The sequence below is a fragment of the Rattus norvegicus genome, chromosome 1 (assembly GCF_036323735.1).
Source record: "Rattus norvegicus strain BN/NHsdMcwi chromosome 1, GRCr8, whole genome shotgun sequence".
Taxonomy (NCBI): Eukaryota; Metazoa; Chordata; class Mammalia; order Rodentia; family Muridae; genus Rattus; species Rattus norvegicus.
In genome coordinates, this window is record NC_086019.1 from 169,888,437 (window position 1) to 169,912,109 (window position 23,673).

At 38.4% G+C, this 23,673-nt stretch overlaps 1 protein-coding gene, 1 long non-coding RNA gene and 1 pseudogene across 2 annotated transcripts in view; 1 reads left to right on the top strand and 2 right to left on the bottom strand.

Annotated features, from left to right (window-relative positions):
- The window catches only part of LOC120099902 (uncharacterized), a 148,485-nt gene that overhangs the window by 60,887 nt on the left and 63,925 nt on the right, over window positions 1-23,673 (top strand). The gene's annotated exons all lie outside the window — the stretch shown is intronic.
- Or2ag16b (olfactory receptor family 2 subfamily AG member 16B) lies at window positions 106-1,053 on the bottom strand. Its single transcript, NM_001000193.1, has one exon. The coding sequence runs from the start codon at window positions 1,051-1,053 to the stop codon at window positions 106-108; it is 948 nt and encodes a 315-aa protein (NP_001000193.1).
- Window positions 15,187-16,135, bottom strand: Or2ag17b-ps1 (olfactory receptor family 2 subfamily AG member 17B, pseudogene 1; annotated as a pseudogene).

The following is a 23,673-nucleotide window of genomic DNA, read 5'->3' on the forward strand; positions in this document are numbered from 1 at the left end:
CAAAAGACATACTTCTTACTCTAGGATTTAGCAGAAATGTTTCATTCACAACAGAATTCTGACTTTCTGGAAGAATTAAGTTTAAAAGGGACCTGCTAGAGCTACCTAGAGGTTAGGCTGTGTTGACAATCGTTTCCTCAGGACTCTCTTCAAAGCTCCAGTGACCTCCTTATTCCTCAGGCTGTAGATGAGGGGATTCAGAGCTGGAGTAACAATCGTGTAGAAAACTGAGCTGATATTGTCTTGTTTGGCGGTGTGGAAGGGACTGGGTAGGACATACATGAAGGAAGCACCACCATACCACATCCCAACCACAGTCAGGTGGGAAGAGCAGGTGACAAGGGCTTTTTTCCTGCTCTCATTTGAGGGCATGTGGAGCACAGTGAACAGAATTAGTGAGTAGGAGGCCAGGATGGCAGCAAGAGGAAGAAGTAGTGCAATCACACCCATCAAATAAACCATAAGTTCATATCTGGATGTGTCTGCACAGGCCAGCTTCAGCAATGGGGGTATCTCACAGAACAGGTGATTGACCATACGAGATTTGCAGAAGGAATACTGCATGGTGTAGATGCTATATCCTAGAGCACTGAGGGATGCCAGGATCCATGAGGTAGCTATCATGAGCCAGCAGACTTTGTGACTCATTAAGATTGTGTAGTTTAGAGGTTGACAAATAGCTACATACCTATCATAGGCCATAAAGGCTAGAAGAAGGTCCTCTGCAGTACCTAGTGCCAGTTCTAGAAACATCTGAAGGGCACAACCTCCAAAGGATATGGTGTTGTCTTTGAGGAGAAAGTCTACAACAGCCTTGGGAGTGATAACTGAAGTGAGAAGTAGGTCCATGAGAGACAGCTGTCCAAGTAGAAGATACATGGGCACGTGGAGCCGGGCATCCATGGTAATGACAAGCAGCAGTAGTCCATTGCTGGTTAGGGCTAAGAAGTACAAGGCTGTGATTGTGGCACAGAGCAGTTCAGGAGAGCCACTGCCATCTAGAATCCCCACCAAGATGAAGCCACTTCCCAAGGTCGAGTTCCAGAGCTCCATTCTTTGTGGTCTGCTTACCTGCCTAGAAACAGATGGCCCAGGCTCTGTGAACTTGGGCTAATATGGGCTCTAGTTTTGTGATATTAGAAGCCCCTTAGGATTCCCATGATGACTTCCTATATCTTTTACACTAGTGAATAGCTTTGCTTCTTGATTTTCAAATTTTTCAATCTTTTAAAATTCTTTCTGAAGTTTAATTTATATATTTTGAGAATTTCATGCATGAATACTGTGTTTACGCTCATTCTCCCCCACAACTTTTTCCATGTTCCCTACTGTCTCTTAAATTCATGACATCTTATTCTTTAACTGTTATTGTTACACATGTTGGTGAGTACACACACACACACACACACACACACAGACAGAGATCTATGCGTATCTATCTATCTATCTATCTATCTATCTATCTATCTATCTATCTATCTATCTATCTATCCAGTCTATTTAAGGCTCATTTTCTACATCCCATCCGTCCACATCTGTTTGTGGCTAATCACATTGGAAATCATATTTTCCCCCTGTTATCTCTTTTGCTCAGTTTCCCATTTTTTTCCATGATCCCCAGAAAGGAATACAAATTCTCTAAAATTATGTAGTATTATATTTAAGAAAATGTTGCTATTAGAGTTAAAATTTTGGAATTAATTTGAACATCTATGTTTTTATCAAATTATTGTATAACTATAAAGACTAAGAAATATAACATCCTTTCCTAGAAAATTAGTCTGTATTTTTCTCATAAGGAATTATTAAAAACAACTAAAATAGCTATTTTATATTGTGCTATAACCCCCAAATCATATTCAAATATAGCCTTAAATGTCAGTGTTCCAGTTTCCCTCTTGCAAGTCGAGAGTAATTGCACTATGTAGGAACAGGAATGAGACCAGTCTTTCTATTTTGAAAAATCTGATTGGTGCATGGTACCCAATCTTACAGTGAATCCACCAAAGTCAGTAGTAGTGTCAGAACTATGGGAGCCTGCGATCTGCATGCAACAGTACCACTAAAGCCAACTCAGAGCATGATAATAAAGATGTGGAAGTCAAGTGTCCTTACAGAGATCATTCACCCGTATCTTGGCATATGTACATTAATATTTCATTAGTGTCCATTGACTACTCTGGGTACCATTAGCACTGTAACACTTAAAAGATATGGAAGGGCAATAGAGCCCAAAGATGTAGCAAATCTGACAAAGCAGCTCAAGGTCTTAGGGTTGGCTTTGGATTCTGTGTTTTGATTAGCCACACTTAGAGACTACACATTTCAATAAAATAGAAATGAAATTCTTACCTTGCCTGTTGAGAAGCCTCCTGCTTGACTTCTCCAGCTACACTTGGACAGCTTCAAGACAGAGGATGCAGCTGTTTTGGTATTACTTAATTATTTTTGCTGTTAGTGAAGTATGTCCAAGTGCATCCAACATTAGTTGTTAGGGCTGTTCCTGTCTTTCCTCCATCAGCAGATGTATACTAGATGTAGCAGTAAATTCAGCCTGACTGTTAAGCACCTTTGGGTGATGTAGTATGAAGTAAGATATTTTTCCTGGTTCTAAGTGTGAGAATTTGTAGAAATTGCTTTCACATAGGCTAAATTGAGGGAATGTTTCTTTGTGTCAATTACTTGACTGCCTTTGGGTTCAGATTCTCATGTTTATTTACTCTTGTTTCTTTCTGGCAACAAAGATAAAAATAGCATATAGAAATTTGAAATTAGGAGAGATATCCAAAGGATGCTTTTGAGCCTCACCTAAATGTATCTGAGGGCTGAGTAAGCTAGAGATTTTTTTTTTTTTTTTGAGGAGATTCTGTTTGGTCATTTGAGCCCAGGACCTTTTCTTTTTTTTTCTCCTGTGAAAATTTTCAGAAGGACTTATCTCCCAGAAGAAAAGCTTCCCTTGGAGATACTGGTCTAGGAAAATAAAATTTAATGAATTCTCTTGGGGCAGTTTCTTGGCTTTTCCTTTCAGAAGTTCTTCTGTAACTAAATGAGCTCTGGGCCTTTCTCTGAATACAGGATCCAACTTCTTTATCCTCCCAAGTGCTGAGACTATAAGCACACATTAGCTATCTTTTCTAGTCTTTTTTGTAACCTTAAGGAAACACTGGCAGTCAATTTTTTCATTTCTAATTGAATAGATGTGCATGGATATCCTCATGGTCATTTCTCCAACTGAGAAACTAGGCCAAATTCTCAGGGTTTTTAGAACTCTACTTCCCTTTTTATGTTCCTCTATGGATGATTTCCAACTCCCTTATGGCTATTCCATTTGAAATTTGTAGATATGAGAGTCTCTCTTCCTTAACATCTAGAGACTTAGGACAGCTTCTATGTCTGTTCATGTCTTAAATTTGGTGGTGGTTAGAAAAACGAAAGCTCCATTTTCCAAGTATTAGGTGATAAATTAAAAATAAATCTGCATAATACTAGAGTTATAAAGAGTCAATATTCATTAACATCTTTCAAATGTTCCCATAAACAAAGAAAGGCTGTGGATTATGTAAACATATTTAGTTGACAATTGTTTTTGAATGTCAGAAATAGATGAGAAAGATATGGGTTTTAAATGTTGAGGAAATAAAACTGCTCACATAGACTCCTAGGGCATAGCTGAACTTTCATAAGTGAATGAAATTAAATGAAAAGGAAACAGAACTCTCTCCAAAGACTCTCAGTTAAATAACTGTAGATGAAGAAAAGTAATATCTATTGGATGTATGATGTATAAGGAGCCTTGCTGAGCTCAAAAATATTTAATAATTGTAATATTTAACTCCTGAAATCCAAAACTATTTATATTTATAATCTTAAAGATGAACTGTTTTAAATTATGTGAATGAGCTTGTGTCTGTTTGGACCTATGTTCATTTCAATGAAGCTCCATTTAAAGGTCAGAAGTTCCTGAAGCTGGAGTTACAGACAGGTGTGAAGTGGGAACTGGGACCAGAACTCAAGTCCATTTGAAAACCAGCAAGTGCTCTTACTCTGAACTGTCTACCCACATTTATATTTTAAAAAGTGTAAAGCCATAAAAATGATCACACAGAATAAGAGTTCATTATAGTATTTACTGAGGTACAGAAGCCAAGCATGAAAGCATCATAATCATTTGTTAATATTATTATTTCTGTTTTGTTTTCAAAAAGGCTAAGTTAAATACAGTAAAACCAGTCTGTTTTTAGTTTACAGCTTTGTAAGATTTGACAAATACAATCATGTAATATAAACACCAAAGTTAAAAGAACCCAAAAGTTTTTGTAACACCCCAAGTGTACTGGTGCCTAAAATGTTTTTCATTTATTATTTGAAAATTTCATACATGCAAACATGAAATATGATCAATTCCACTCCTTGCTTCTTCTCACCACTCCTTCAGAAGTACCACCCCCAAATCTGTCTCCTAACCCAATGCCATCTTGTTTTTTATAATAACCCATTGAGTATATTAATTGCTGTCCAAATATAAATGGGGGTTTGGTCATTGAATGTAGAATGAACTGGCTACCAGTTGACACATCCCCAAAGAAAATTGAGAGATTCTCCTACCTCTCAGGAGAAACCAGTTGTTAATAGTTCAGCATCAAAAGCCTCATGAGTGTTTTTGTCATCTATGTTGAAATTTTTGCTGGGTTGATCTTCTGCAGCTGCTGAGTTCTTGAGTGCAATAGTTACGTTATGTCTGAATAATAGCATTCTGTAGCCCTAATCTCCTCTACTTGTGCTTTCACTCTCTCTGCTCCCTCTTCTGAGATGATTTCTGGACCTTGGAAGAAGGAATGAGATATAGATGCTTCATTTGTGACTAAGAACTCTACAATCTCTTTTCTCTGAACACTGTCCTATTATTAATATTATCAATATTAATTGCCATCTGTTGCAAGAAGCTTCTCTTAGGATGCTGAAAGATATACTTATTTATGGGTTTAAAGGTACATTTTTAGTAGTTGGGTTAAAATTATGTCCATTTAGTTGAGTACTAGCTATAGGTTTTCCCATATAACCTATGTTGTACATGATATTGTATTTATAGCCTTATCAACCATGCCAGGCATATTTTCATGATGTGGAGTAGGCCTTAAATCCAAGCAGAAATTTTTGGATACTCCCATAGAATTTGGGTCATTACTGAAGCAGTAGAGATACCATGCCAGGCATGTTATAGTTTACAGAGTTAACCTTTTGATAAGACTAATGGTAACTTTTCTTCCCAGTAGAATTTATTGATTGATGTCAGTTTTAGGTGACATATTAGAGAGAGAAGCACACCAAGATTCTAGGCCTTCATTTCTGTCCTGAAGGAACAGAGGGGTTCAGCCTTTTTGGAAAAGACTGACACCCAACTATTTCACCCCAGTTACTTTATTCCAACTTTATACAAAGTTAATTGGGGTTGGGAAAGGTTCTACACACCAAAGTCATCTTGTCTTTGTTGCCTACAAGAATACAAAACACACGCAAATCAAGGCCATTTTGACCATGAGTAGCCATAATCAAAAGTAAGAATTTCAAGTTTGCCAGGAGTGTCTTAGGGCCAAGGTTGGTGCAGCTGCATCTTTTCATGTAGCACCAAATACAAATTCTTTAGAGGTACATCACTTCTTCAAGGTTCAAACAGTCTCAAAATAATTGACCACCACTGACTGACCAGAACATAGCAATGGCTTTGTTAAAATATTCCACTCAAAGACTTCACTATACAATGCACTTAAAGCCAGACATAAAGGCTTTACTTTATGTATCACTATAGAATTTTTAACTTTCAGAACTCTAAAAACCCAGAGCAGATATGAAACTTTCAGATACATATCAGTTTGATTTCTCCTTGCTCTATCATTCAAATATATGGTGTCTTTAGTAACAGGGTCTTACTATTAAGTTCTGGAGGGTTACCAATAGCATTGGAAATAATTTGTAATGTTTGTGAACCCCACTAACCAACAACTCCAAAAGAGGTAATACATTCCTGGAGCTGGTACTTTTATTTGATAGTCTACATTGTCTAAAAAGTCATTGTGCCCACTATATGGTGACTTTAAACGTTTTTTCATATGTTTATGTATGCTTTAGAATGTTTATACAGTAATAATCTTTCTTACTATATTATTCCCATTCATCCTTTATACTAGCTATGTTTTAACTCTCTTCTTTTAAAAGCATTCTCCAATGGTCCACTATTAGTTTCCTGACTTCTGTGGTACTGTACTTTAAATATGCATATCAATGGATGCAAATTTAGCATCCACACGTTATTTTTCAAGCAAAATCTCAAGATTTGATTTTATCAAATGAAGAATCACGAGCCTTAAACTGTAGTGAGAGCATGCTAGCTCAGAGAGGCAGAGAAAGCCCTCAGCTGACCTTCCTCTCCAACTAATGTCCCAGAAGGAAAAACCAAGTTCTCCTTCTCCACACTGGTTTTAAACCACTTCCAAGTGAACATGCCCCCTTTCTACTTCCTATGCATCTCTATCTGTCCTCCTGAATTCTCACTCTCTATGGTTTTTTTCCCACTTCCACTCCATGTCAACTGGTTGCTTGCTACACTTCTTGACCTACAGTCAACTTTATTCAATCATCTTTACAATAAACATAAAGCTCTTGGATTAAAGGTGTGTGCAAGGACTGAGCCACACAACAACTACAGACAGGGCTTTTCAATGCACAATCTCATAGTGTGATCAAATATCCTGCAACACTCTTGGATTAAAGGTGTGTGCTAATGATGAGACACACCACAACTAGTGAAATATTTTTCCAGTATACAATCTCAGGGTTCACAATGTGAAATATCGCAAATATCATGCAATACAAATATAAGAAAAACATGCAGCATTTGTTTTTCTGGGTCTGAGTTACATCACTCAAAACAACAATGGACATGTATCAACAATACTTTCTACAGTAAAAGGACACATGTCTGGCTATATCCCAACAATGTTTTAGTTGGATCATGAAGTAGATATACTTCTAACTCTTTGAGGAACTCAGACACTGTTTTCCATGGTGGTTTCACTAGTTTGCACTAGATCAATATGACCATTATGACTGGGTTAAGATATAATCACAAAATTTCAAAAAAAATCTCTCTCTTTCTTTTTTAGTATAAATATGCTATTACATTTTGTAAGTAGTAAACAGAATAGATTTCAAATATTCTCTTCATAAAAAGGCATGTATATAAAATTATACACCTGTAGAGATATTTTATTTAATAATTTTCTAATATATGTGTTTATAAATACATCATGCTATTTACTATAAATGTGTATCATGCTTCATTTGTTAGTGTAATATCATAATAAAACTTACTTTACAAAATTATTGAAAGATTACTATCTTTACATGCTGGACTATAGTATTTATTTCACTGTTTATCAAAATACAATGTGGTATACATCAGATATAGAGAAGTAAATATTTATTTGACTAAATCAAGAAATTATTTTCTGACAATTGTTCGATGCTATCCTGTTTTTAAATTTCTAGAAAAACTACTTGTTTATTTTATATTCTCATTATATGCATACTTTAATTAACATTACCGTTATGGCAAGAAGGAGGTAAATTTTTCATTATGAAATTCTCACTGTCTTATGGCATAATCCAATTAAGAAAATACAGAGTGGGCATAGCTCAGTGGTACAGTACTGTACAATGTGGGATTTCCTTCTTTGATATTCTCTCAAAGAGATTTTAAAAATATCTGTGCTCTCAAACATTTTAGTATTTCACATATATTGTAATCTAAAATCTTATAAATTTTAAATAACACACATAATTATGAAGATTGTAGATTAGTATCCATGACTTTCTCTTTGTTTCCAACTTACTGAGCTATTCATGTTATTACATCCTATCTAGCTTTATTTTTTTAATTAATTAATTTATTTATTTTATTAACTTGAGTATTTCTTTTTTTTATTAACTTGAGTATTTCTTATATACGTTTCTAGTGTTATTCCCTTTCCCGGTTTCCGGGCAAACATCCCCCTCCCCCCCTCCCCTTCCTTATGGGTGTTCCCCTCCCAACCCTCCCCCCATTGCCGCCCTCCCCCCCCAGTCCAGTTCACTGGGGGTTCAGTCTTAGCAGGACCCAGGGCATCCCCTTCCACTGGTGCTCTTACTAGGATATTCATTGCTACCTATGAGGTCAGAGTCCGGGGTCAGTCCATGTATAGTCTTTGGGTAGTGGCTTAGTCCCTGGAAGCTCTGGTTGCTTGGCATTGTTGTACATATGGGGTCTCGAGCCCCTTCAAGCTCTTCCAGTTCTTTCTCTGATTCCTTCAACGGGGGTCCTATTCTCAGTTCAGTGGTTTGCTGCTGGCATTCGCCTCTGTATTTGCTGTATTCTGGCAGTGTCTCTCAGGAGCGATCTACATCTGGCCCCTGTCAGTCTGCACTTCTTTGCTTCATCCATCTTGTCTAATTGGGTGGCTGTATATGTATGGGCCACATGAGGGGCAGGCTCTGAATGGGTGTTCCTTCAGTCTCTGTTTTAATCTTTGCCTCTCCCTTCCCTGCCAAGGGTATTCGTTTTCCTCATTTAAAGAAGGAGTGAAGCGTTCACATTTTGATCATCTGTCTTGAGTTTTGTTTATTCTAGGGATCAAGGGTAAATCAAGCATTTGGGCTAATAGCCACTTATCAATGAGTGATACCATGTATGTCTTTCTGTGATTGGGTTAGCTCACTCAGGATGATATTTTTCAGTTCCAATCATTTGCCTACGAATTTCATAAACTCGTTGTTTTTGATAGCTGAGTAATATTCCATTGTGTAGATGTACCACATTTTCTGTATCAATTCCTCTGTTGAAGGGTATCTGGGTTCTTTCCATTTTCTGGCTATTATAAATAAGGCTGCGATGAACATAGTGGAGCACGTGTCTCTTTTATATGTTGAGGCATCTTTTGGGTATATGCCCAAGAGAGGTATAGCTGGATCCTCAGGCAGTTCAATGTCCAGTTTTCTGAGGAACCTCCAGACTGATTTCCAGAATGGTTGTACCAGTCTGCAATCCCACCAACAATGGAGGAGTGTTCCTCTTTCTCCACGTCCTCGCCAGCATCTGCTGTCACCTGAGTTTTTGATCTTAGCCATTCTCACTGGTGTGAGGTGAAATCTCAGGGTTGTTTTGATTTGCATTTCCCTTATGACTAAAGATGTTGAACATTTCTTTAGGTGTTTCTCAGCCATTCGGCATTCCTCAGCTGTGAATTCTTTGTTTAGCTCTGAACCCCATTTTTAATAGGGTTATTTGTCTCCCTGCGGTCTAACTTCTTGAGTTCTTTGTATATTTTCGATATAAGGCCTCTATCTGTTGTAGGATTGGTAAAGATCTTTTCCCAATATGTTGGTTGTCGTTTTGTCCTAACCACATTGTCCTTTGCCTTACAGAAGCTTTGCAGTTTTATGAGATCCCATTTGTCGATTCTTGATCTTAGAGCGTAAGCCATTGGTGTTTTGTTCAGGAAATTTTTTCCAGTGCCCATGTGTTCCAGATGCTTCCCTAGTTTTTCTTCTATTAGTTTGAGTGTGTCTGCTTTGATGTGGAGGTCCTTGATCCACTTGGACTTAAGCTTTGTACAGGGTGATAAGCATGGATCGATCTGCATTCTTCTATATGTTGACCTCCAGTTGAACCAGCACCATTTGCTGAAAATGTTATCTTTTTTCCATTGGATGGTTTTGGCTCCTTTGTCAATAATCAAGTGACCATATGTGTGTGGGTTCATTTTTGGGTCTTCAATTCTATTCCATTGGTCTATCTGTCTGTCTCTGTACCAATACCATGCAGTTTTTATCACTATTGCTCTGTAATACTGCTTGAGTTCAGGGATAGTGATTCCCCCTGAAGTCCTTTCATTGTTGAGGATAGCTTTAGCTATCCTGGGTTTTTTGTTATTCCAGATGAATTTGCAAATTGTTCTGTCTAACTCTTTGAAGAATTGGATTGGTATTTTGATGGGGATTGCATTGAATCTGTAGATTGCTTTTGGTAAAATGGCCATTTTTACTATATTAATCCTGCCAATCCATGAGCATGGGAGATCTTTCCATCTTCTGAGGTCTTCTTCAATTTCTTTCCTCAGTGTCTTGAAGTTCTTATTGTACAGATCTTTTACTTGCTTGGTTAAAGTCACACCGAGGTACTTTATATTATTTGGGTCTATTATGAAGGGTGTCGTTTCCCTAATTTCTTTCTCGGCTTGTTTCTCTTTTGTATAGAGGAAGGCAACTGATTTATTTGAGTTAATTTTATACCCAGCCACTTTGCTGAAGTTGTTTATCAGCTTTAGTAGTTCTCTGGTGGAACTTTTGTGATCACTTAAATATACTATCATATCATCTGCAAATAGTGATATTTTGACCTCTTCTTTTCCGATCTGTATCGCCTTGATCTCTTTTTGTTGTCTGATTGCTCTGGCTAGAACTTCAAGAACTATTTTGAATAAGTAGGGAGAGAGTGGGCAGCCTGTCTAGTCCCTGATTTTAGTGGAATTGCTTCAAGTTTCTCTCCATTTAGTTTAATGTTAGCAACTGGTTTGCTGTATATTGCTTTTCCTATGTTTACGTATGGGCCTTAAATTCCTATTCTTTCCAGGACTTTTATCATGAAGGGGTGTTGAATTTTGTCAAATGCTTTCTCAGCATCTAATGAAATGATCATGTGGTTCTGTTCTTTAAGTTTGTTTATATAATGGATCACGTTGATGGTTTTCTGTATATTAGACCATCCCTGCATGCCTGGGATGAAGCCTACTTGATCATGGTGGATGATTGTTTTGATGTGCTCTTGAATTCGGTTTGCCAGAATTTTATTGAGTATTTTTGTGTCGATATTCATAAGTGAAATTGGTCTGAAGTTCTCTTTCTTTGTTGTGTCTTTATGTGGTTTAGGTATAAGAGTAATTGTGGCTTCGTAGAAGGTATTCGGTAGTGATCCATCTGTTTCAATTTTGTGGAATAGTTTGGATAATATTGGTATGAGGTCTTCTATGAGGGTTTGATATAATTCTGCACTAAACCCGTCTGGACCTGGGCTCTTTTTGTTTGGATGACCTTTAATGACTGCTTCTATTTCCTTAGGAGTTATGGGGTTGTTTAACTGGCTTATCTGTTCCTGATTCAACTTCAGTACCTGGTATCTGTCTAGGTAATTGTCGATTTCCTGCAGATTTTCAAGTTTTGTTGAATATAGGCTTTTGTAGTAGAATCTGATGATTTTTGAATTTACTCTGATTCTGTAGTTATGTCTCCCTTTTCATTTCTGATTTTGTTAATTTGGACATACTCCCTGTGTCCTCTCGTTTGTCTGGCTAAGGGTTTATCTATCTTGTTGATTTTCTCAAAGAGCCAACTTTTGGTTCTCTTGGTTCTTTGTATGGTCCTTTTTATTTCTACTTAGCTGATATCAGTTCTGAGTTTGATTATTTCCTGCCTTCTACTTCTCCTGGGTATATTAGCTTCTTTTTTTCTAGAGCTTTTAAGTGTGCTGTCAAGTTGCTAATATATGCTCTCTCCAGTTTCTTTCTGCAGGAACTCAGAGGTATGAGTTTTCCTCTGAGCACAGCTTTCATTGCGTCCCTTAAGTTTGCGTAGGCTGAAACTTCATTTTTGTTAAATTCTAAGAAGTCTTTAATTTCTTTTTTTATTTCTTCCTTGACCAGGTTATCGTTCAGTTGAGCATTGTTCAACTTCCACGTATATGTGGGCATTCTTCCCTTACTGTTATTGGAGACCAGCTTTAGGCCGTGGTTGTCTGATGGCACGCATGAGATTATTTCTATCTTTCTGTACCTGTTGAGGCCTGTTTTTTGACCAATTATATGGTCAATTTTGGAGAAAGTTCCATGAGGAGCCGACAAGAATGTATATCATTTTGCACTAGGATAGAATGTTGTATATATATTTGTTAAGTCCATTTGGTTCATGACTTATTTTAATCTGTCTACGTCTCTGTTTAATTTCTGTTTCCATGACCTGTCCATTGATGATAGTGGGTTGTTGAAATCTCCTACTATTATTGTTTGAGGTGCAATGTGTGCTTTCAGCTTTAGTAAGGTTTCTTTTACGTATGCAGGTGCCCTTATATTTGGGGCATAGAAATTTAGGATTGAGAGTTCATCTTGGTGGATTTTTCCTTTGATGAATATGAAGTGTCCTTCCTTATCTTTTTTGATGACTTTTAGTTGAAAATTGACTTTATTTGATATTAGAATTGCTACTCCAGCTTGCTTCTTCTGACCAATTGATTGGAAAGTTGTTTTCCAGCCTTTCACTCTGAGGTAGTGTCTGTCTTTGTCTCTGAGGTGTGTTTCCTGTAGGCAGCAGAATGCAGGGTCCTCATTGCGTATCCAGTGTGTTAATCTATGCCTTTTATTGGAGAGTTGAGACCATTGATGTTGAGAGATATTAATAAATAGTGATTGTTGCTTCCTGTTATATTAATATTTGGATGTGAGGTTATGTTTGTGTGCTTTTCTTCTCTTTGTTTTGTTGCCAAGACGATTAGTTTCTTGCTTTTTCTAGGGTGTAGCTTGCCTCCTTATGTTGGGCTTTACCATTTATTATCCTTTGTAGTGCTGGTTTTGTAGAAAGATATTGTGTAAATTTGGTTTTGTCATGGAATATCTTGGTTTCTTCCTCTATGTTAATTGAGAGTTTTGCAGGATACAGTAACCTGGGCTGGCATTTGTGTTCTCTTAGAGTCTGTATGACAAAAGTCCAGGATCTTCTGGCTTTCATTGTCTCTGGTGAAAAGTCTGGTGTGATTCTGATAGGTCTGCCTTTACGTGTTACTTAACCCTTTTCCCTTATTGCTTTTAATATTCTTTCTTTATTTTGTGCATTTGGTTTTTTGACTCTTATGTGAGAGGAGGAGTTTCTTTTCTGGTCCAATCTATTTGGAGTTCTGCAGGCTTCTTGTATGCTTATGGGTATCTCTTTCTTTAGGTTAAGAACGTTTTCTTTTATGATTTTGTTGAAGTTATTTACTGGTCCTTTGATCTGGGAGTCTTCATTTTCTTCTATACCTATTATCCTTAGGTTTGATCTTCTCATTGAGTCCTGGATATCCTGTATATTTTGGGCCAGTAGCTTTTTCTGCTTTACATTATCTTTTACAGTTGTGTCAATGATTTCTATGGAATCTTCTGCTCCTGAAATTCTCTCTTCTATATCTTGTATTCTGTTGGTGATGCTTGTATCTACGGCTCCTTGTCTCTTCCTTTGGTTTTCTATATCCAGGGTTGTTTCCCTGTGTTCTTTCTTGATTGCTTCTACTTCCATTTTTAATTCCTTCAACTGTTTGATTGTGTTTTCCTGGAATTCTTTCAGGGATTTTTGTGATTCCTCTCTATAGGCTTCTACTTGCTTATTTATGTTTTCCTGCGTTTCTCTAAGGGATTTCCTCATGTCTTTCTTGAAGTCCTCCAGCATCGTGATCAAATATGATTTTGAATCTCCATCTTTTTTTTTCTGGTGTGTTTGGATATTCAGTGTTTGCTTTGGTGGGAGAATTGGGCTCCGATGATGCAATGTAGTCTTGGTTTCTGTTACTTGGGTTCCTGTGCTTGCCTCTAGCCATCAGATTATCTCTGGTGTTACTTTGTTCTGCTATTTCTGACAGTGGCTAGACTGTCCTATAAGCCTGTGTGTCAGGAGTGCTGTAGATCTGTTTTCCTGTTTACTTTCAGCCCGTTATGTTCTGCTTTCGGGCGTGTAGTTTTTCCTCTCTACAGGTCTTCAGCTGTTCCTGTGGGCCTGTGTCCTGCATTCACCAGGCAGGTCACTTAGAGCAGAAACGTTGTTCTTACCTGTAATCCTGTGGCTCACGTTTCCTTGTGGGGTGTTGCTTATGAGCTCTTCATGAGGGCAGCAACCAGGAGAATCTGCGCCGCTCTTTCTGGCAGCCCCCGTGCACCAGGGTCCCAGATGGCATTTGGTGTTTTCCTCTGGAGTCACAAATGTGGGCAGAATGTAGTCTCTTCTGGCTTCCTAGGCATGTCTGCCTCTCTGAAGGTTTAGCTCTCCCTCCCATGGGATTTGGGTGCAGAGAACTGTTTATCCGGTTGGTCCCTTCAGGTTCCAGTGGTGTCTCAGGCCCCTACTCAATTCTTTAGAGAGATAGAAAGAGCAATTTGCAAATTCATTTGGAATAACAATAAACCTAGGATAGTGAAAACTCAGCAATAAAAAAAATTCTGGGGGAATAACCATCCCTGACTTTAAGCAGTATAACAGAGCAATAGTCATAAAAACTCTATGGTATTGGTACAGAGACTGGCAGATAGATCAGTGGAACAGAATTGAATACCCAGAAGTGAATACACACACCTATAGCCACTTGATATTTGATAACGGAGCTAAAACCATCCAATGGAAGAAAGATAGCATTTTCAACAAATGGTGTTCGTTCAACTGGAGGTCAGCATGTAGAAGAATGCAGATCAATCCATTCTTATCACCCTGTACAAAACTTAAGTCTCTCTCTCTCTCTCTCTCTCTCTCTCTCTCTCTCTCTCTCAGAAACACACACACACACACACACACACACACACACACACACATACAAATTCAAGAAAAGTCATCTCTCAGGCTTCTCATAAAAGCTGATGTTTACAGGGAGAGGAAGAGAGAACGTACAAGGAGATTCCGGAAGAGAAAACATGGTGTAGAGGTATGTTAACTGGACCTTAGACAAAACTATCTGTGTTGGTTTATATTTTACCAAGAATAGTTGGTTTCAAATTTGTGCAGGCCTAAAAAAAATCCTCTCCTCTTGATCTCTGAGAAACCCACTTAAGATTACTTTCTATGATTTTTAGGTTCAGTATGGACACAAGACCAGAGTAGTCTTGTTTGACTATCCTTTAGACCTTCAAAAACAGCTACACTGGGAAACAGAGACCAACTTTTAAAGACAATGTATACTTTTAAATAGTGAATCTCTTCTTCTAAGAAGCCAAATGATGAGAAAATTTAAAAAACTTTTATCGAGGACACATATTCTCTGCTTCTCTAGAAAAAAATTCATTTTTTGTGGCATTGGGAGAGTATCATTTATAACAGAAATGTGCTGACATTGAGAAAGAATTAAGTCTAGCAGATACCCAATAGAATCCCCTAAAATGTAGACTGTGTAGGCAGAAACCACTTACCCAAGACCCTCCTCAAGGCCCCAGTGACTTCCTTATTCCGCAGACTGTAAATGAGAGGGTTTAGAGCTGGGGTCACGACAGTGTAGAAAACAGAGGATGTTCTCTTGTTTGGGACTAAGATAGGAACTGGGTAGGACATACATAACTGTAAGAGCCCCATAGTACAGACCAACTACTGTTAAGTGGGAAGAACAGGTGTCAAGGGCTTTCTTCCTTCCTTCATTTGAAGGCTTATTGAGCACTGTGAAAAGAATTAATATGTAGGAAGTCAGGATTGTAGCAAGTGGGGGAATTAGGAAGGCCATACCAGTCACATAAACCATGAGTTCATATTTTGAGGTGTCTGCACAAGCCAGCTTCAGCAATGGAGGGATCTCACAAAATAGATGTCTGATCTTCCGGGATTTGCAGAAGGGATATTGCATTGTGTGGATGGTGTGTCCTAGAGCACTCAGGAATCCCAGGATCCGTGATGTGGCTACTCCAAGCCAGCAGATGTTTGGCCTCATGAAAACCATATAGTTCAGAGGATGACAAATGGCCACATATCTGTCATAGGCCATGAAGGCCAGAAGGAGGTCTTCTGCACCACCGAGTGTCAGTGCCAGGAACATCTGCAGGGCACAACCCTCTAATGAGATGGTGTTGTCTTTGAGCAGAAAATCCATGATAGCCTTGGGAGTAATAATCGATGTGAAAAAGAAGTCTATGAGAGAGAGCTGCCCAAGCAGATGGTACATGGGTATGTGGAGCTGTCCATCCATGTTGATGACCAGGAGCAGCAGCCCATTGCTGGCCAAAGCCAACATGTACAGGGCTGTGATTACAGCACAGAGCAGTTCAGGAGAGCCACTATCATCCAGAATTCCCACCAGGATGAAGGTACTTCCCAATGTGGTGTTCCAGGACTCCATTCTGTATCATTTCTTTAAAAGCCAAAATAAAATGCTTCAACACTATTTTGGTAATATGAATTCTGCTTTTGTAAAATCATAGTTCACTTAGTATGCCCAACAGGACTCCAGTAAAAAATGACATCTTTCCCATTAGTGAATAGCTTTCCTTTTTGGTTTCCAAAATTTGAATTGAAAATTATATCTTGAAGAAAGTTTTGTCTAAGTGAAGATCATATACTGTAGTAATAATTTTAAAATAGATTATAACCTGATGAAAATATTATATAAGAAATAATCTGAGGTATTCCTCTATTTATCTTTTTGTTACAATTAATAAAATATCCCATCATTTTTGGTATAAATTTGGTAGTTTTAACATTCCTGTTTTCTCTATGAAATGACATATTTTAAATATGAGATTCCCAATTGATATAGTGGTGTGGCTTTAATAAATTACTTTCATTGCTTGTCCAAATTTTTGGTCTTTTTGTTTTTTATTATTCTTTCTTTTCTTTTCTTTTTTCTTGTGTGTAATCCTGGCTGTCCTGAAACACATTCTGTAGACCAGGTTGGTCTCAAACCCATAGGTGGACATCTGCCTCTGCCTCCCAAGCACTGGTATTAAAGGTGTGTGCTGTGCTTTCTATACAGTCCAAGTTGGTCACAAGAAAATTTTGCTTTAACTTCCTCAGAGCTAGCATTTTAAGCATGCACCAAACTGTCTAGATCATTTTCTTTTTTCTTTTTGTTCCAAATGATCATTTTATTCTGATGTTTGTGCTGATAACTTTTACCTATTGTACATCAGTCTCCCTACTCCACAGAACTCACTGAATAGGTGACAACTCCCAGCCCTCGACAGTGACAGGAAAGATTAGCAAGAATTTTAACTTTCACAAATTAGATATATTAAACCTTTGCTGCAGAAACGTGCAGATTATCTGGTTTGTCACTGTAACTAAGATAATCCTTGTTGTTTGCTTTCAACAAACCTGGGACACCATAAAGATGTTACACTTAAATGACACCCAGTTTCAAGTCCGTGTGTACTTCAGACTATTTTACAATGTTCTGCTGAATTATGAAGTCTTAGAGAAAACACTATCCACATGATCTTGGTAGAAGGAAATACGAATTTTTTCCTAAAACAGAAATACTGTCCTTTCACTACTTCATAGAACTGCTATGTATTCACATCCTTCTCTGTCACACTCCCCTCACATTCCCCTGTGCTTCATAAAAATATGTTTCCTTAATTCCAAGTTTTGGTTGGCTTAGTGTACCAGAGCCACTTATGTTACTTTTCAAGTTTTAGGCTATCAAGGTCATAAAAGTCAGTTTTGAAAGGTTTCATTTTGGTTCAATCCAAAGGTGTTAGTCAGTTGACTGAGGTAACTCAACACCCTGAACAATGCTGTTGGTCTTTTATTATTTTATCTGATACACCAATATAATGATTGTCAAGATCAAAAGTGATATGTTTTCAAAATATAATTTATTATTGATATTCTTTTTGACAATCTATGAGTACATTTGGAAATATACTGACTTTTTGTTTTAATCTCTAGTGGCCAATAAAACTGTCTAGAACTTCTCAGTATACCAAGGTATTTGACATAAGCATTATGTCTGCCAACTTATAAACAGTAAAATCTGTAACCCAACCTATACTTATGCTAACTAAAGGGTAAATAACTGGGAAGGATAAGACATTTGAATAAAAAATGGTGGAATAATGAAGAAATTTTTCCTACATTTTATGTGTGTCCTTAATTAAATTCTGTGTTATTCTACTTCTTTGGCTGAAACACAATTTAAACCCTTGTTATAAAATAGCCTATTTAGAACCAAAGTACTACTAACCTAGTTTATCTTCTGAAGTATACCTTTTATATAGATTTAACTAATTAAGAATGATTTTTAGCTTAAAATTCACAATGTCAAAAAACTAAAAATCTGTCTCAATGTCTAACTCTAGTTTTCTTTTTTTTGTTTGTTTCTCTATTTTTTTTAGATATTTCTTTTTGAAATATATTTTTTTTTATTTTTTTTTTTCGGAGCTGGGGACCGAACCCAGGGCCTTGCGCTTCCTAGGCAAGCGCTCTACCACTGAGCTAAATCCCCAACCCCCAGATATTTCTTTATTTACATTTCAAATGTTATTCACTTTTTAGGTTTCCTAGCCATATAACTTTCCCCACTCCTTCTTCTATAAGGGTGTTACCATCCCAATCCATCCCACCTTAGTTCCTCCCCCCAACAAACCCCTATACTGGGTCCATCTGTGGCAGGAGCAAGGGCTTCTCCTTCAATTGGTGCCCAACAAAGCCATCCTCTGCTACATATGCAGTTGGAGCCATGGGTCAGTCCATGTATAGTCTTTGGGTAGTGGCTTCGTCCCTGCAAACTCTGGTTGGTTGGCATTGTTGTTCTTATGGGGTTGCAAGCCTCTTCAGCTCTTTCAATCCTTTCTCTGTTTCCTCCAATGGGGGTCTTGTTCTCAGTTCAATGGTTTGCTGCTAGCATTCACCTCTGTATTTGACAAGTTCTGGCTGTATATCTCAGGAGAGATCTATATCCGGTTCCTGTCAGCATGCACTTCTTAGCTTCATCAATCTTATCTAGTTTTGGTGGCTGTGTATATACGGGTCACATATGGGGCAGGCTCTGAATGGCTGTTCAACAGTCTCTGCTCTAAATGTTGGCTCCATATCCCCTCCTATGGATATTTTTTGTTCACCCTTTTTTTTTAATTATTAACTTGAGTATTTCTTATATACATTTCGAGTGTTATTCCCTTTCCCAGTTTCCGGGCAAACATCACCCTCTCCCCTCCCCTTTCTTATCGGTGTTCCCCTCCCCACCCTCCCCCCATGGTCCCCCTCCCCCCAACAGTCTAGTTCACTGGGGGTTCAGTCTTAGCAGGACCCAGGGCTTCCCCTTCCACTGGGGCTCTTACTAGGATATTCATTGCTACCTATGAGGTCAGAGTCCAGGGTCAGTCCATGTATAGTCTTTAGGTAGTGGCTTAGTCCCTGGAAGCTCTGGTTGCTTGGCATTGTTGTACATATGGGGTCTCGAGCCCCTTCAAGCTCTTCCAGTTCTTTCTCTGATTCCTTCAAAGGGGGTCCTATTCTCAGTTCAGTGGTTTGCTGCTGGTATTCGCCTCTGTATTTGCTGTATTCTGGCTGTGTCTCTCAGGAGCGATCTACATCCGGCTCCTGTCGGTCTGCACTTCTTTGCTTCATCCATCTTGTCTAATTGGATGGCTGTATATGCATGGGCCACATGTGGGGCAGACTCTGAATGGGTGTTCCTTCAGTCTCTGTTTTAATCTTTGCCTCTCTCTTCCCTGCCAAGGGTATTCTTGTTCCCCTTTTAAAGAAGGAGTGAACCATTCACATTTTGATCATCCGTCTTGAGTTTCATTTGTTCTAGGCATTTAGGATAATTCAAGCATTTGGGCTAATAGCCACTTATCAGTGGGTGCATACCATGTATGTCTTTCTGTGTTTGGGTTAGCTCACTCAGGATGATATTTTCCAGTTCCAGCCATTTGCCTACGAATTTCATAAAGTCGTTGTTTTTGATAGCTGAGTAATATTCCATTGTGTAGATGTACCACATTTTCTGTATCCATTCCTCTGTTGAAGGGCATCTGGGTTCTTTCCAGCTTCTGGCTATTATAAATAAGGCTGCAATGAACATAGTGGAGCACGTGTCTTTTTTATATGTTGAGGCATCTTTTGGGTATATGCCCAAGAGAGGTATAGCTGGATCCTCAGGCAGTTCAATGTCCAATATTCTGAGGATCCTCCAGACTGATTTCCAGAATGGTTGTACCAGTTTGCAATCCCACCAACAATGGAGGAGTGTTCCTCTTTCTCCACATCCTCGCCAGCATCTGTTGTCCCCTGAGTTTTTGATCTTAGCCATTCTCACTGGTGTGAGGTGAAATCTTAGCGTTGTTTTGATTTGTATTTCCCTTAGGACTAAAGATGTTGAACATTTCTTTAGGTGTTTCTCAGCCATTTGGCATTCCTCAGCTGTGAATTCTTTGTTTAGCTCTGAACCCCATTTTTTAATAGGGTTATTTGTTTCCCTGTGGTCTAACTTCTTGAGTTCTTTGTATATTTTGGATATAAGGCCTCTATCTGTTGTAGGATTGGTAAAGATCTTTTCCCAATCTGTTGGTTGCCGATTTGTCCTAACCACGGTGTCCTTTACCTTACAGAAGCTTTGCAGTTTTATGAGATCCCATTTGTCAATTCTTGATCTTAGAGCGTAAGCCATTGGTGTTTTGTTCAGGAAATTTTTTCCAGTGCCCATGTGTTCCAGATGCTTCCCTAGTTTTTCTTCTATTAGTTTGAGTGTGTCTGCTTTGATGTGGAGGTCCTTGATCCACTTGGACTTAAGCTTTGTACAGGGTGATAAGCATGGATCGATCTGCATTCTTCTACATGTTGACCTCCAGTTGAACCAGCACCATTTGCTGAAAATGCTATCTTTTTTCCATTGGATGGTTTTGGCTCCTTTGTCAATAATCAAGTGACCATATGTGTGTGGGTTCATTTCTGGGTCTTCAATTCTATTCCATTGGTCTATCTGTCTGTCTCTGTACCAATACCATGCAGTTTTTATCACTATTGCTCTGTAATACTGCTTGAGTTCAGGGATAGTGATTCCCCCTGAAGTCCTTTCATTGTTGAGGATAGCTTTAGCTATCCTGGGTTTTTTGTTATTCCAGATGAATTTGCAAATTGTTCTGTCTAACTCTTTGAAGAATTGGATTGGTATTTTGATGGGGATTGCATTGAATCTGTAGATTGCTTTTGTTAAAATGGCCATTTTTACTATATTAATCCTGCCAATCCATGAGCATGGGAGATCTTTCCATCTTCTGAGGTCTTCTTCAATTTCCTTCTTCAGTGTCTTGAAGTTCTTATTGTACAGATCTTTTACTTGCTTTGTTAAAGTCACACCGAGGTACTTTATATTATTTGGGTCTATTATGAAGGGTGTCGTTTCCCTAATTTCTTTCTCGGCTTGTTTCTCTTTTGTATAGAGGAAGGCAACTGATTTATTTGAGTTAATTTTATACCCAGCCACTTTGCTGAAGTTGTTTATCAGCTTTAGTAGTTCTCTGGTGGAACTTTTGGGATCACTTAAATATACTATCATATCATCTGCAAATAGTGATATTTTGACTTCTTCTTTTCCGATCTGTATCCCCTTGACATCCTTTTGTTGTCTGATTGCTCTGGCTAGAACTTCAAGAACTATATTGAATAAGTAGGGAGAGAGTGGGCAGCCTTGTCTAGTCCCTGATTTTAGTGGGATTGCTTCAAGTTTCTCTCCATTTAGTTTAATGTTAGCAACTGGTTTGCTGTATATGGCTTTTACCATGTTCAGGTATGGGCCTTGAATTCCTATTCTTTCCAGGACTTTTATCATGAAGGGGTGTTGAATTTTGTCAAATGCTTTCTCAGCATCTAATGAAATGATCATGTGGTTTTGTTCTTTCAGATTGTTTATATAATGGATCACGTTGATGGTTTTCCGTATATTAAACCATCCCTGCATGCCTGGGATGAAGCCTACTTGATCATGGTGGATGATTGTTTTGATGTGCTCTTGGATTCGGTTTGCCAGAATTTTGTTGAGTATTTTTGCGTCGATATTCATAAGTGAAATTGGTCTGAAGTTCTCTTTCTTTGTTGTGTCTTTGTGTGGTTTAGGTATAAGAGTAATTGTGGCTTTGTAGAAGGTATTCAGTAGTGATCCATCTGTTTCAATTTTGTGGAATAGTTTGGATAATATTGGTATGAGGTCTTCTATGAAGGTTTGATAGAATTCTGCACTAAACCCGTCTGGCCCTGGGCTCTTTTTGGTTGGGAGACCTTTAATGACTGCTTCTATTTCCTTAGGAGTTATGGGGTTGTTTAACTCGTTTATCTGTTCCTGATTTAACTTCGGTACCTGGTATCTGTCTAGGAAATTGTCCATTTCCTGAAGATTTTCAAGTTTTGTTGAATATAGGTTTTTGTAGTAAGATCTGATGATTTTTTGAATTTCCTCTGAATCTGTTGTTATGTCTCCCTTTTCATTTCTGATTTTGTTAATTTGGACGCACTCTCTGTGTCCTCTCGTTAGTCTGGCTAAGGGTTTATCTATCTTGTTGATTTTCTCAAAGAACCAACTTTTGGTTCTGTTGATTCTTTCTATGGTCCTTTTTGTTTCTACTTGGTTGATTTCATCTCTGAGCTTGATTATTTCCTGCCTTCTACTCCTCCTGGGTGTATTTGCTTCTTTTTGTTCTAGAGCTTTTAGGTGTGCTGTCAAGCTGCTGACATATGCTCTTTCCTGTTTCTTTCTGCAGGCACTCAGCGCTATGAGTTTTCCTCTTAGCACAGCTTTCATTGTGTCCCATAAGTTTGGGTATGTTGTACCTTCATTTTCATTAAATCCTAAAAAGTTTTTAATTTCTTTCTTTATTTCTTCCTTGACCAGGTTATCATTGAGTAGAGCATTGTTCAATTTCCAAGTATATGTGGACGTTCTTCCTTGATTGTTATTGAAGACCAGTTTTAGGCCGTGGTGGTCCGATAGCACGCATGGGATTATTTCTATCTTTCTGTACCTGTTGAGGCCCGTTTTTTGACCAATTATATGGTCAATTTTGGAGAAAGTAACATGAGGAGCTGAGAAGAAGGTATATCCTTTTGCTTTAGGATAGAATGTTCTATAAATATCCGTTAGGTCCATTTGGCTCATGACTTCTCTTAGTCTGTCTACATCTCTGTTTAATTTCTGTTTCCATGATCTGTCCATTGATGAGAGTGGGGTGTTGAAATCTCCCACTATTATTGTGTGAGGTCCAATGTGTGTTTTGAGCTTTAGTAAGGTTTCTTTTACATATGTAGGTGCCCTTGTATTTGGGGCATAGATATTTAGGATTGAGAGTTCATCTTGGTGGATTCCTCCCCCGACGAACATGCAGTGTCCCTCCCCATCTTCTCCGATGACCCCTAGTTGAAAATTGATTCCATTCGCTATTAGAATGGCTACTCCAGCTTGCTTCCTCCGACCATTTGCTTGGAAAGTTGTTTTCCAGCCTTTCACTCTGAGGCAGTGTCCGTCCTTGTCTCTGAGGTGTGTTTCCTGTAGGCAGCAGAATGCAGGGTCCTCGTTGCGTATCCAGTTTGTCAATCTATTTCCCTTTATTGGGGAGTTGAGGCCATTGATGTTGAGAGACATTAAGGAATAGTGGTTATTGCTTCCTGTTATATTCACACTTGGATGTGAGGTCATGTCTGTGTGCTTTCATTCTCCCTGTTCTGTTGCCAAGATGACTAGCTTCCCGCCTCCTCTAGGGTACAGCTTGCCTCCCCATGTTGGGCTTCACCATCTATTATCCTTTGTAGTGCTGGATTTGCAGAAAGACACTGTGCAAATTTGGCCTTGTCATGGAACATCCTGGCCTCTCCATCCACGTTAACCTAGAGCTTTGCAGGATACAGCAACCTGGGCTGGCATTTGTGTTCTCTTAGGGTCTG

Coding starts and splice junctions, on each gene's coding strand:
- Or2ag16b (NM_001000193.1), bottom strand. CDS start 1,053: ATGGAGCTCTGGAACTCGACCTTGGGAAGTGGCTTCATCTTGGTGGGG.